Here is a 13,861-nt window from a genome sequence, read left to right as displayed (position 1 = left end):
CATCCATCCATCCATCCATCCATCCATCCATCCTTCCATCCATCCACCCACTCATCCATCCACTCACCTATCCATCCACCCATCCATCTACCCACTCATCCACCCATCCATCCATCCACCCACCCACCCACCCGACCAAACAATGAACCAAGTGGTCTGGGAAGTCAAGGTCACAAGTGAGTGGTTTCTCAAACCCAAGAGCACGAGCCAGGCAGGAAGGAGACCCTGGGCTTGTCTCACCTCTCCACGGCCCGGCGGATGTGGGCCATCCAGATGTTCCTGTCCTCTTTGGAGCTGGTGTACATCTCATACATCTCTGGCCCCTGCATGGAGGCGCTGATCAGGAACATAGCCTTCTCCTCGTTGGCTACTTCTCTCACGATGAGCTTTTGCAGAGAGATGACGGGCGGCTTTGAGTCCTGCGTGGAGGAAGGTGATGGAAACTTAACTCTAGTCTTGCTATATCCAAACGTTGGAGTCTGGAGAGAGGGTCAGTATAGAGGGGGACTGGGAGGTGAGCCATGCCCAGACTCCCAGTGTGTACACACATTCGTGTGGAAGGCAGAGAGTGATCTTAGCTGCCGTTCCTCAGGTGCCATCTACTTTGGTTTCCTAGACGATGTCACAAGTGTGCTTGGTACTCTGCTGGGCAGGTGGCAATGAGCCCCAGGTATCTGCCTCCCCAGGATGTGGTTACAAGTATGTGTCACCACACCCTACCTTTTTGTATGGATTCTGGGGAATGAATTCTGGTCTTCAAGCACTGAACTGCCATGCCAGCACAAAGCAGAAATGGTTTACTAACTGGAGACTTTTCAACTGATATCCTAGTATTCTTTTTAATGGGTTCTTTTGGCCTTAAACTCACTGTGAAACCCTGCTGGCCTCAAATTTATAGTGATCCTGCCTCAGCTTCCTAAGTGCTGGGATCTCAGGTGTTCACCACCACACCCAGAAAAGGGCAGCTCTCTCCTCTACTTTATTTTTATTTTTTATTTTTTAAGACAAGGTTTCTCTGTGTAACTAAGCCCTGGCTGTCCTGGACTCACTTTGTAGACCAGGAAGGCCTCAAACTCAGAGATCTGCCTGCCTCTGCCTACCAAGTGCTGGGATTAGAGGTGTGTGCCACCATACCTGGTCTCTCTTTTATTATTAATATTTTTTTAACATTTTGTGTGTATGTACACATGTATGCACAATGCACTTGTAGAGACTATGTTCTCCCAGAGAACAACTTGTGGGAGTTAGTCTTTGCCTTCCACCATGTGGGTTCTGAACTCAGTCAGGTCAGCAAGCTTGTCAGCAAGCACCTTTACCCACTGAACCATTTGCTGGCCCCCAAAGGCATACTTTAAGTAGTGCTATGAGTTAAACTGCCCCAGACACACGTAGTTTCTGTGAGACTACAGTGGCATAGAGGTATGCTCCTCTGGTCTGCCACCCAGAAATCAGAGACAGCTTATGTGAACCCTCCCCTTTCCTTTTATACCTATAAAAATGGTCCCGATTTTGCCTCTTGAGCCTGAACGAGCCTGAACTCTGTTTAGAGCCTCCTCCATCCTGCCATTCAGTCTGTGTGCTTATGGCATTACTAATTCTTTTAATAAACTTCTTACCCAATGACAATTTACCCTCGTGTCCCAGCTGAGACCTTTCAGTGAGAATCAGCGTCATACCAGGGAGCAAGAACCTTCTGGAAGGACCCTGATGAGACAGGATGTCTCTCAGTGTATCTTCCTGCCCGTGTTCCTTCTTTGGGTTTTGTCATAGATACCTGCCTTCGTTGGGCCCACCACGGTATTGTCCCAGCAAGCAGAACCCTTGAAGACTTAGACACATACCACAGAAGCAAAGACATATTTCTGATCTTTTTCTTGCAGCAGCAAAAGCACATCGGTCAGCAGGACAGCGAGGACATCTGCAGAGAACAGCACACCAGGGAGTATCTTAGTGCTCACATGTCCAAGGGGCTGGGGACAGCTTAAGCACCATGATGCTTAGCTTCTTGTTCCTAGAAGTTCCAATTCTAACTCACCCCTCTCCAAAGTTCCTGAGTTCTGAGATTCAGAGACAATGAATGCCAGAGGCTCTCCTCAGACAGTCCCTTCAGTGGCTCCTGCTCAGACTGTGCAGAACTCAAGCCAGAGCTCCAGTGTGCCATGCAGTGTGTGTGTGTGTGTGTGTGTGTGTGTGTGTGTGTGTGTGTGTGTGTACAAGTGCTCTCAGTGACTAGAGGTGTTGGATTCCTGGAACTTGAGTAACAGGCAGTTGTAAGCTGCCCAGTGTGGGTTCTGGACACCAAATTTAGAGTCTTCTACAAGAACAGCAGATGCTCTTAATGGCTGTGCCATCTTTCCAGTTCCTCATCTGCTACATTACTACTTTGTGTATATGGATGGCATGTGCAGTGTTTATAAGCTGTGTGTGTGCGCACACTAGGGGTTGGGGTACCTTCCCTGATCACTTATTATTTAAAAATTGATTTATTTTGTGTTATGCTTCCACCACATGTGGTCACAGGCATCTAATTTAGGTTGTTAGGCTTGGCAAAATACCAGTGGATAGTGAGCTATCTTGTTGGCTCTCAACCTGAATTTTTAGACACAGTCTCTCACTGAACCAGAAGGTCATTTATTTGGTTAGGCTGTTTGGCCAGTTAGCTCTGCCATACCCCAGCATAAGGTTACAGGCATGTGCCACCATGCCTGGATGGAGATCAACGGGAGGCTAGCGTTTGTTTTCTTTGTTGAAATAGACTTGTCCTTCTGCCCCAGGTTATATCTTGCCTACACAGATGCTGGTAGTGCTGGCCTCAGGCCCTCTGAATCCCAGTCCCTGAATGAAGGTGTGAGCATCTCTTGCAGAGAGTTTCACTCATGAGTGGCATAGGGAGCCCTTTTCTTCTTCTCTTTTGAGATTGGGTTTCATGGATCTTACTCTGGGCCTCAAACTTGCTATTGAGCTGAGGATAACCATGAATTTCTAATCTTCTTGCTTCTACTTCCCTAGAACTGACTGTTACTACACTCAAGTTTACTTGGGGTTAGAGATAGACCCCAAGGCCTCATGAATGTCAGGAAAGCATTTAACAACTGACTTATGATCCCATCCCTGAAGGGCCATTTCTGAGGACCTTGTCTAAGTTAAACACTTCCTCTGTCCAGTTCTTTGTAGCCCATGGCTCCTTCAAACTTGAAAACATTCAAGTGTTGCAAGTTTGGTTTTATTCCCATCTCTTAGCTTGGTGACAATTCAAGAGGGAATGCCAATCCAAGATAGAGCCCAGCACTCTAAGGTGGTGCCTACCACTTTAACATAGCAACCAGAACTTCAAGCTAGTGCCACGTGGATACCTCACGAAACCCACCTTTCAAGCGCCCTGAGGTGGACTTCCAGCACAGGGTACCTTCCAGGTGGAGCTGGCGCTGCTGCAGCATGTCCTCCTTTCGGAAGGTTAGCCCGTTTTTGAGTTTGCCAGATGACTTCTGGTCCATCTTGGCTGCAATCTCCTTGAGGCGCTGGTCCTTCTCACACTCACTGACTTTGGCNTCCACTTGTGAGATGATGTCTTTGATGAGGCTCAGGGCTTTGCTCAGGTCCTTGTAGTCCTCAGTGCCAGCTGTTACGTGTAAGCACAGGTAGCATTGGGTTTTGTGCCCATTACTCAGAGACATACAGAAGGTGATCTGCTGCATCTGGATCTATGAGGTGTGCTTCCTAGGGCCACTGCTCAGAGAATTACAGGCCTGCAATACACACTGAGCTAGTTTTGTTTTTGTTTTTGCATTTTTTTTGAGACAGGGTTTCTCCACATGCCACCCCTGCCTCTGCCTTGAGTGCTGGGACTATTCCTGGCCTTTACTTTTTTTGTTGAGACAAGTCTTGTTCCGTAGCCCTGGCTAGCCCAGACTTCAGTGTCAATCAGACTGGCCTCAGACTTGCATTAGATCTTCCTACCTCTGCCTTCTGAGTGTTGGGATTATAGGTATGTGCCATCATGCTTGGCTTAGAGTGTAGCTTTTGCTCAAATGGCATAAGCTATCCAGCACAACGTACATGCTCCTACCATTATTGTAATCAGATTCCTCTCAAGTCCTTTAGCTCTTCATGAAAAACTTCCTTCCACCTCCCGCTATGACTGAGAGAAGGCCCCTCTCACCTGAAGGACACAGGAGGTGAAGGGACTCTAGCCAGCCAGAACACAGCAAACATGGCTCTGGCAGGTCTTGCCCTTCTCCCCCATTCCCTCTGCCTTGCTAAAAACCATTCAACAACATTCCTAAAGCTAGTGATCAAGTATCTGGCCACTTCCTCCTCCTGAGGCTGACTACCAAGGTCCAGCTATCCAAGCACTGAAGTTCAGCAATTGCAAACCCCTTAGTGGCTGCCCTAATTAACCTGTCTGATTAAAATGAAACACCTCATCCTAACACATGGGTTTCCCCCTTTACCTTTATATACTCCCATTTGCCTGTGGACAATATCCGTTTCCTCTCAATCTACAGGCAGCCCTTTGTCCCTCAAAGAAAAGTATCTTTTTCCCTTTTTCCTTGTTCTCTTTCCCTTCCCCCTTGTTCTCTCTCTTGTCTGTCTCTTATCCCTGCCCCTTGTCCCTCTGAGGCAAACAAATCTCCTTGTGTGGGGAACTTGGTCTTGGGGTGTGTTGAGCTGATACCAGTCTCTTCAGTAAGGAAACTTGTTATTTTCACATGGCCCAAACCTACCAGAAATATGGAATGGGGTGGTCACCACATTGGGCCCCCAAGAGCACCTGGAATGCTTTCTGAACTTTTTACTGTGTTCTCTGTGGATATCAGCATGTCATCTTTTCTTTAGTTTGAGTTTTGATTCAGGATCATATATTGTAGCCTAGGCTGGTGTAGAATATGTGGATGTTTCTGCCTATTTCCTCTGAGCTGAAACATTCTATCCTGGAGGGAAGCTATTAAAACTCAGAAAGTAAACAACTCGCAAGTCTCAGGAAATTCCCTGAAACTCACCAGAATTACACACTTGGTCTATTATTTAAGCAATAAGGATTGCCAAAGAGAGGAGACTCTCCAACGTATTTAGCTGTCTTCAAGATCTACAGAGAACTCAAGATCTACAGAGAACTCCGGGTATCCAGTTTTCTGGAGTCCTAACCCATGCTGGGGTGGTTTTTGGTAAAGCAGCTACCTTTGAGTCACCCCTACTCCTGCCTCTGCCTCCCAAGTGCTGAGATTAAAGGCATGCGTCACCACTGCCTAGCCATATCCGTACTCTTAAGCATCCTCAACAAAGTCATTGGCTCATCAAGTTGTACTTTGGTAGTAGGTTATTTTGGTCTATTGTCAGTTCCCAAATCCTATCTGAGCTAAGTTGAAATTTATTAATGTCACACAACACTAGACCCCTAAGAGAACGTCTGTGCCCACTGCACCCAACTCAGATCTTGCCCTGGCCATTTAACACAAGACCTTTCTTCTTTCCTTTTCTTCTTCTTCTTTCTTTTCATTTTTTGTTACTTTCTTTTCTTCCTTTCTTTTAACACTTACATTTAAATTTTTAAAATTTTATTTTACATTTATAGGTATTTTGTCTGCATGTATGTCTGTGCACCATACATATAGTACCTATGGAGGGCATCAGATTCCCTTGGAACTGGTGTTATGTATGGTTGCCACCATGTTAGTGCTTGAACTCAAACCTGTGTTCTCTGCAAGAGCAGCTGGTCTCTTAATGCTGAGCTATCTCCAGTCCCAGAAATCATTTAATAACCCAGGAATCATCTTGTTTCCATCTGGTTCAGATCTGGTTTAGACATACTGACCTGGGATCTGCCTTTGCCCAGCACTTGCTAAGGGCAGAGGCTCACCTAGATCTTTTCTTCCCATGCCTCGTGCCTGGCACCCAGTGTAGGGGATTACAAGAGGTGACTTGGCCAGTCCATTGATAAACTCCAGAGCTGGTGGGCTGAGGCACCAATCCACCCAGACCCAGGGATATGGCAGAGCATGTTCCCACCTTCTGTGTTCTGGATGATGCGTTCCACAAGCACCGGGTACTTGGTTATGCGCTGTGTGACCAGAAGGATGCACTCCTGCACTCCCAGCCTTCGCACAATGGAAAAGTTGCCAATTTTCTGTGCAATCGGAAACAAACAGCTTATTTAATTTTTTTTTCCTTCCTTTTTTTTTTTTTTTTTTTTTTTTTTTTTTTTTTTTGGTATTTTTGAGACAGGGCTCTCCATGTGATCCTGGCTGTTCTGCCAGCCTCTGACTCCCGAGCTGTGATTAAAGCCTTGTGCCACTACACCTGGCTCTCCTGTCTTCCCTCACTCCTGTCTTTATCTTCTCCTTCCTTCCTTCACCATCCTTAACCCCTTGTATTTGTGTTTGAACCTAGAGTCCCAAGCATGCGGAACAAATACTCATTACTAAGCTTATCTCAAGACGACAGACAGACAGACACAGTTTGATGACTATTGGCATGCACTGTTATGCTGGCTAAAATGTTCCTTTTTTTTTGGGGGGGGGTTCTGTATGAGTGTGTGTTCACAGACCGGAAGAGGGCATCAGAATAGGGGTTCTTCTCTGCCACTCTTCACCTAAGTTTTTTTGTTTTTGTTTTTTGTTTGTTTTGTTTTTGAGATCTCAGGCCGGGCTGGCCCATTAATGCTGGGAGATAGCCCTGTGAGATAGTCTTTCCTTGAACACGTATCTTTAACTAAGAACCAAAGTGGCACTTAAACTTGCTTCCTGCTGTGCTGGGGGCTGGGAGCAGCTTCTTGTACACTGCCTAGCACGCTGCACATTCTCAGGGGCTGTTTCCACTGCTTTTATGAGGGATGGGAATGTGTCAGCAAAGGTGAACAGCCTTCTCTTTCTTTCTTTCTTTTTTTTTTTTTTGAGAGAGTTTCTTTGTGTTCTTGGCTGTTACCCACTCTGTAGACCAGGCTAGCTTCAAACTCAAGAGATCCACCTGCCTCTGCCTCCTGAGTGCAGGGATTAAAGGAGTGCGCCACCACTGCCTGGCTCCCCTCAAACTCCCTTTTAAGGCTAGGGTCATCCGTAGCCCAGGCTGGACTCTATGTAGCTTAGGATGACCTTTAACTTTTACCTTCCTAGCATTGAGATGACTTACACCGGTTTTGTTTGTTTTTAGTGGTTTTTTTTTTAAACAAATACATATTTACTTAGTTTGGTGTGTGTGCCCCTTTGGGAGGTTAGCGAAGAACTTTCAGAATCAGTTCTCTCCTTTCATCTTAGGACCAAAATTAGGTTTGGTAACAGCCAAGCATCTTTACCATCAGCCATGTAGACATCCCAGCATCATGCCACAAGCCCCTAGGGTCACAGGGACCAGCAAGAGAAGACAGGTTTAACTCTACAAAGATGGCAATTGCTCTGAAGGGTGGTTCCTCAGTGGGACAATGCCTCACTCAAAGGACCCACATAGCTGGGTGTTATAGCACGAGCCTGTAATTCTAGCTCGAGGCTAACCAGAACTATATACTGATCTCAAATGTGAGGGCTGGCGGTGTAGCTCAGCTGGCGGTGTGCTTGGAACCCTGGGTTCCATCCCCACTGGCACATAAACTGGTTGTGGTGATACACTCCTGTCACCACAATACTTGGTGGGGCAGAGGCAGGAGAATCATGACTTCAGGGTCACCCTTGGCTACACAGAGGTTTATAGTCAGTATGGACTCCATGAGAGCCTGTCAGCAGATGAATGAATGCAAGAGTGAGCTGGCATGGTGATACACCCCTGTAAGCACAGACCTTGGGAGGCTGAGGCAGGAGGATCTGCAAGTTTTAAGCCATACTGGGGTACCTAGTGAGACCCCCATAAAGTCAGGTATAATGGTGTGTGTCTGTAATCAAGTACTTTAAAACTGAAACTCCAGAAACCCCAAGGTCAGCTAGTCTGGTGGAGAACAGGAGTTACTATCCCAAACAAGGCAGAGAAGAACCAATATCCAATGTTATCCTGTGGTATGGTACATGTGTGTGTCTGTACAACCTCCCTTCAACCCCTGCCCAGCACACAAACACAACGTTTTTAATTTTTGTTTCTTCTTTACCTTGATTAAGTTTTGGAACTTCTTGCTTTGCTGCAGCAATAGCTTGTACTGACTGACTGCATCATTATGGCCACTACAGAACACGCCATATTTCTCCTTCATTCTCTCCCCGGTTTCTCCTGAGAACTAATATGGACAGGAGACAGAAAAGTTAGCAGGAAACGAATTGTGACTGCTTCCATCTGGTTCATCTGTTCATGCTAAGAACTGTCCTAGGTGGGCATGGTGGTGCACACCTTTAGTCCCAACACTCGGGAGACAGAGGCAGGCTGATTTCTGAGTTCGAGGCCAGCCTGATCTACAAAGTGAGTTCCAGGACAGCCAGGGCTATACAGAGAAACCCTGTCTTGAAAAACCAAAAACCAAACCAAAACAAACCAAACCAACCAACCAACCAACCAACCAAACAAACAAACAAAAAAACTGTCCTAAGCTCTGTCTGTCCCCATTCTCCAGGTGCTTCTGGTCCACACGGTCAGGTGGCCTAATCTATTGCTACGGACTGAGTCCTAAAAGTAAAATTCCCTTTCGTAGCCATTTTCTGCAATGAGTGTGTAATGATTTCTTTCTGGCTTAGAGAAGGGTTTTCTTAGGTTGTGAGGCTGGCTTCAAACTCTTGATCCCATTCCCTTTTGTCCATCTTATGCTAGGATCAGAAGGAGCAGCAGCAGTAAGGAAGCCTACAATGGATGGCTCTGGCTCCTGGGGAGATGGCTCAGTGGCCTGGGCTTAGTTAGGTCTTCAATGCCTGCCTAAAGAACTAATTCAGGCAGCATGTGCCTGTAACTGCAGTGCTGGGAGGCTGAGGCAGGAGGACTGTAGGGGCTCCCTGGACAGCTAACCAGTCAAAACAGTCAGCTCTAGGTTCATTCAAAGACCCCCACAGCCTTTAATCCCAGTACTTAAGAGCAGAGGCAGGTGGGCGATCTCTGTGACTTGTAGGTCACCCTGGTTGACACAGCAAGTTCCTGGACACCAGGGTTACATAGATAAACAAATAAAAATAAAACAATCAAAAATCAAAACAAAAAATAGAAAAGAAAGAAAGGAGAAACAAAGAAATAAATAAAGGAATAGAGCTGTCAAGAAGGCTTAGTAGTAAATACACTTGCTTTTAAGCCTGATGACCTGAGTTTGATCCCTGAGATCTATATGGTAGAAGGACAGGGCCAATTCCTGAAAATTGGCCTCTGACTTCCTCAGGTACCATGGCACATGCATGGTCACACTTAAATGATTATTCTCTTTCTCTTTCTCTCTCTTTCTCCTTCAAGGCAGGCTTTCTCTGTGTATCTCTGGCTGTTCTGGAATATGCTCTGTAGACCAGGCTGGCCTCGAACTCAGAGATCTACCTGCCTCCTGAGTAATAGGATTAAAGGTGTGCGCCCCCACTGCCTGGCTTATAAATGAAATGATGGAGGCTACCTGATATCAACCTCTGGCCTCAGTAGGCACCTGCACTGTATGCATAGACTACCCCTAGCAGCTAGGGGCTAGAGGAGACATAACTCATTAAACTGTCTGTGTCTAGCATACTGAAAGCCCTGGCCACGGTCCCCAGTGTGCATTAACTAGGTATGCGGGAACACCAGTAGTCCCAGCACTCAGGAAGAAATCAAGAGGACCATTTCAAGGTTCAAGTGAGGTGAGCTATAAGAGGTCCTGCCTGAACCTCCTGTCTCCCACATAACCCAACAAGATACCAACCAACAAAACAAAATCATACAATTTTTTTTGCCCTTTTGAGATAGGACCTCTAGGCCTCATTATGCACTTTAACCCCCCCATGTCCCACTATGTCATTGATGATGATGACGATGAATTCCTGAGCCTCCCAAGTGGCAGAAACCAGCATGCCTGGCATGCTGTGCTCGGGGTGGCACTCAAGGCTTTCTGCATGCCAGGCAAGAGCTAGCCGAGAATGCAATTCTGAATAGTGTTTCCACATGTTTGGTTGCCATTCCCGGCTCAGGTTCCTAAGATAAGAACAATCTGAACAGGAGCTGGCATTGTGTGGTTTCCGGGAATGATGGGCACGTAATGTACCAGAGCCATCATCGTTCCATTAGAGAGAAGGAAGACAGGGTGGAGATGGGTGCGGCCCATCCTGGTCACAGTACCTACCTGCTGAACCAGGACGTCTCCTATCTTTTGGATGACGTAATTCCGATCACTGCCCTCCTCTAGGAACTCCTGCCGGCGCTCCTTAAGGCGGGCAAGGAAATGGCTGTGCATGTCCAGTAAGTCATCAGCGCACGGAAACAGGCGGCTGACTGCTTGGCCACTGAATTGAAGCTCCTCCTGCAGGGCTCTGGAGTATACTTTCAGCATGATCTTTAGTGTGCGCACGTGATGCGCCTCTGTCTGCATCAGCTCTGCAGGGACAGAGGCGTGAGAAGATTCACCTTACTTCCCAGGGTACTCGCAACCTGAGACCTGCTGCAGCTAGATTGACCCTGTCAGCTCTCTGCCCATGTCCCTGCCCCTATGGCTGGGACCATGTACATGCATGCACACACTCTCTCTTTCATACATTTATATATATATATATAAATGGGTTTCGTTTCCAGCACCCACGTGCAGGCTCACAACCACCTGTAACTCCACTTCCAGGGCATCTGTTCTTCTCTACTAGCCTCTGCTATTACCTGCACATCTGCAGGTAATAGCACATCTGTGTTACCTACACACACAGATGCTAAGCCCCCTCACGTCATATAAAATAATAAATATTTTAATAAATTACATTAGAAATAGAAAATCGGACTATAGAGATGGCTTAGTGGCTAAGACCATTGGTTGTTCTTCCAAAGGACCCCGGTTTGATTCCCAGCAACTGTACAGCAGCTCACAACCATCTGTAACTCTCGTTCTAGAAACTTCAGTTCCAGAGCATCTGATATCCTCTTCAGGCATTCTTGGGACACCAGGCACATAAGCGGTGCCCAGGCACACGTGAAGGAAAACCACACATGCACATTAAAAGAAAAGAAACGTTTCAAGCCTATGTTGGTAAGCATCCGATAAGTCAGCAGCAGCACATGGAAACATGTCAGGCCAAATTCCCAAGCCTGACAATTGGAGTTCAATCCGTGGGACCCATGTAATAGGAGAGATCCCCCCAAATTGTCCTTTGACCTCCACATACACACCGCAGTATCTAGCCTGCGTTGCTATGTCCAGTTTTTCATATGGGTGCTGGGATCTGAACTCATGCTTGTGCAGCGGGAATTTTGCCAACTAAGCCACACCTCCGGCCTTTGTTTCTTCCTTTTTTTTTTTTTTGGACACAGGGTGTTGGGACCGGAGTCATTGCTAGGTAGCACAAGCCTCACATACATCGGGCCCTAGGTTCTAGCTCAGTTACATCATAAACAACAAAATGAACAACAGAAAAGAAGGAATAGTCCTGACGTAGGTAAGGATGTTCACAAGGCCATGGTCTATCCTCAACACCTTAAAAACCTGGGTGTCGCATGCATTACTGAAGCCCAAGTACGGAAGGCAGAGGCTGGAAGGTGAGGAGTTCCAGTGATCCTTCCTTTCAGTACCACTAGGGAGCAGAGATGTGACTGGCTCACACATCTTTCCTGCCATAGTAACAACAGGTGCCTCCCATCACACTTGGCCTTTAGCCTTTCTTAATTAGATGCCTCTCCTCCCCTCAGTGCTATGTGAGTCTGAAGCAAAAGCAGTTGAAAAAAAAAAGTATTTAGGAATGTGCAGTTGAACCTCAATGTCCCAGGAGCCTCTGTCCTTAAGGTCAAGAAGGCTGTGCTGAGGAACTTCTAGCCTTGGTGGGGGTGAAGCTTGCACGTCTCAATAAATGTTATCAGACACAGACTTCAGTGGACCCTGAACCCCATGTCTGTGGTCCATTCATGTGCTCAAATTTAACCTCCGTGTTAATAACAGGCATGGGTGTAGAAGTGCTTGCCTATCATGAACCCGTGTTCTTTCCTGAACATCCCATGACCCAGAACCAGGTGGACCAGACCTGTCATCCAGAATTCTGGCACACACACACACACACACAAGTGTGTATGAGAAGGTATAAAAATGATATCAACACTGTATTCAGGTATGAAATCCTCCAACTAAAAACCAAAACCAACCAAACAAACAAAAAAGCAACCAAACAAACAAAAAACCCCAAACCAACAAACCAACAACAACAAAAACAACAAAATCCGAGAAGGTCAAAGATGAAACCAGTGGCTGTCATGTGCTTTGGATTTGGAACTAACACACATACAAATAAAAGAGGCCTGTTCTTAAGCACTCTGAAGACACAGCAGGGAGGCGCCATCTAGGACCAGGAAGCTGGTTTCACCAAATTCTGGATGTTTCAGTCTCTAAATGCCACCCTGCTGATGACATTCTGTCTCAGCAGACCAAACAGATGGAGACAGTCACTAACTAGGTGAGCATGAATCAGCCTGGGCACTTGTCAGGCTGGTTTGCAGCCACCTGTGCCAACAAAAACCTCCCGGGTAGGGCTGTCCTGGGAGAGCAGGAAGTGAAGCAAATGACCAGTTCTCCCAAGAGACTGGCTACATACCTCAGACTCTTAGGTGGAATTAGGGAAAGAAAAAATAAATAAATAAAAAGAAGGTGCTGGGATTTAGCACATTTGGTAGAGACCTTGCTTAGCATGCACAAAACTCTGCCTTCCATTCCTAGCACTGCATAATCAAGTTGGGCAGTGTCTGTCTGTAATTCCAAGTACTTGGGAAGTGGAGGAAATTTAAGGTTATTTGAGGTGACATGGTAAGTTTGAGGCTATGACTGTCTATCTCAAAAAACAAAACAAGAAAAAAAAAACAAAACAAAACCAAAACAGGGCCAGCAAGATGGTTCAGTGGACAAAGGTGTTTCCAGACAAGGCTGGACTCGTGTAGGCATGCACAACACACACAAAACGATTTTTACAAAAGAATGGAAAGAAAGAATTATAGAGAACACCAGCATGGCGGCACAGGCGTTAGACACCTTACCATACAGGACATCCTGTCTCTTTACCACCTCCTTCTTCTGTTTCTTGGCATATGCTAAATCCACAGAGAGGCTCCAGGACTCGGCCTCAAACTCATGTGCATCTGATTCGATCTCACACCTCAGTGAAGCGATGTAAGGGTCTGGGGGAAGGACAGAAGGTTGTTGGTTAAGGGTTCAGCGCTTGCCACATCCCCCTGTTGCGATTATAGAGGACATGCTGAAGCCTCTGGCTTTTCCCAGTAGATCCAGGAACCCCAGAAGGACAGAGAGGACTGACCATACCTTCTATGAAAACAGACTCAGCATTCGAGGATGTGAGTGACAGAGAGTCGTCTGCTGTCTGCTTCAATTTTAAAAACACGGAGTCAGCTTCATCCATGTCTCCAGCGATTGGTCTGAGTGGAGATAATTGAAATGTTTATTTCACAAAAATTAGTCAGGGCCAGTGAGACAGCTCTGTGGGTGAAGATGCTTCTAAGTCTGGTGACCCGAGATCAATCCCCGAGACCCACATGGAGTGGAAGGAGAGAGCCGAGTCTACAAACAACAAAAGTGGCTTAAATAGGCATGTATGTGTACTCGGAATATGTAAGGCAAATGAAATTGTGACTCCTTCTAGATAGATGTTTGGAGAACTTTCTGGATTCCAGGAGCACTCTTTAACTTGTCACAGGTCATCTTTTTAAAAAATGAGGCCGGGAGTGGTGGCGCACACCTTTAATCCCAGCACTCGGGAGGCAGAGGCAGGCGGATTTCTGAGTTCGAGGCCAGCCTGGTCTACAAAGTGAGCTACAG

General features: G+C 46.5%; 1 protein-coding gene across 4 annotated transcripts in view; it reads right to left on the bottom strand.

Annotated features, from left to right (window-relative positions):
• Arhgef18 (Rho/Rac guanine nucleotide exchange factor 18) overlaps positions 1 to 13,861 on the bottom strand; it is a 103,927-nt gene that overhangs the window by 12,850 nt on the left and 77,216 nt on the right. For all 4 annotated transcript variants that reach the window (XM_029480390.1, XM_021169406.2, XM_029480389.1 and 1 more), the window contains 8 exons: positions 13,349 to 13,461; positions 13,066 to 13,206; positions 10,193 to 10,443; positions 8,069 to 8,194; positions 6,007 to 6,124; positions 3,368 to 3,619; positions 1,842 to 1,918; positions 241 to 419 (listed from right to left, as the gene is read on the bottom strand). In XM_029480390.1, the coding sequence (XP_029336250.1) occupies positions 241 to 419; positions 1,842 to 1,918; positions 3,368 to 3,619; positions 6,007 to 6,124; positions 8,069 to 8,194; positions 10,193 to 10,443; positions 13,066 to 13,206; positions 13,349 to 13,461 (1,257 nt within the window). The remainder of the gene's footprint in view (positions 1 to 240; positions 420 to 1,841; positions 1,919 to 3,367; positions 3,620 to 6,006; positions 6,125 to 8,068; positions 8,195 to 10,192; positions 10,444 to 13,065; positions 13,207 to 13,348; positions 13,462 to 13,861) is intronic.

Source organism: Mus caroli, chromosome 8 (genome assembly GCF_900094665.2).
Source record: "Mus caroli chromosome 8, CAROLI_EIJ_v1.1, whole genome shotgun sequence".
Taxonomy (NCBI): domain Eukaryota; kingdom Metazoa; phylum Chordata; class Mammalia; order Rodentia; family Muridae; genus Mus; species Mus caroli.
Note: the sequence above shows the minus strand (reverse complement) of the source record. Positions and strands in the feature narration are given on the sequence as shown.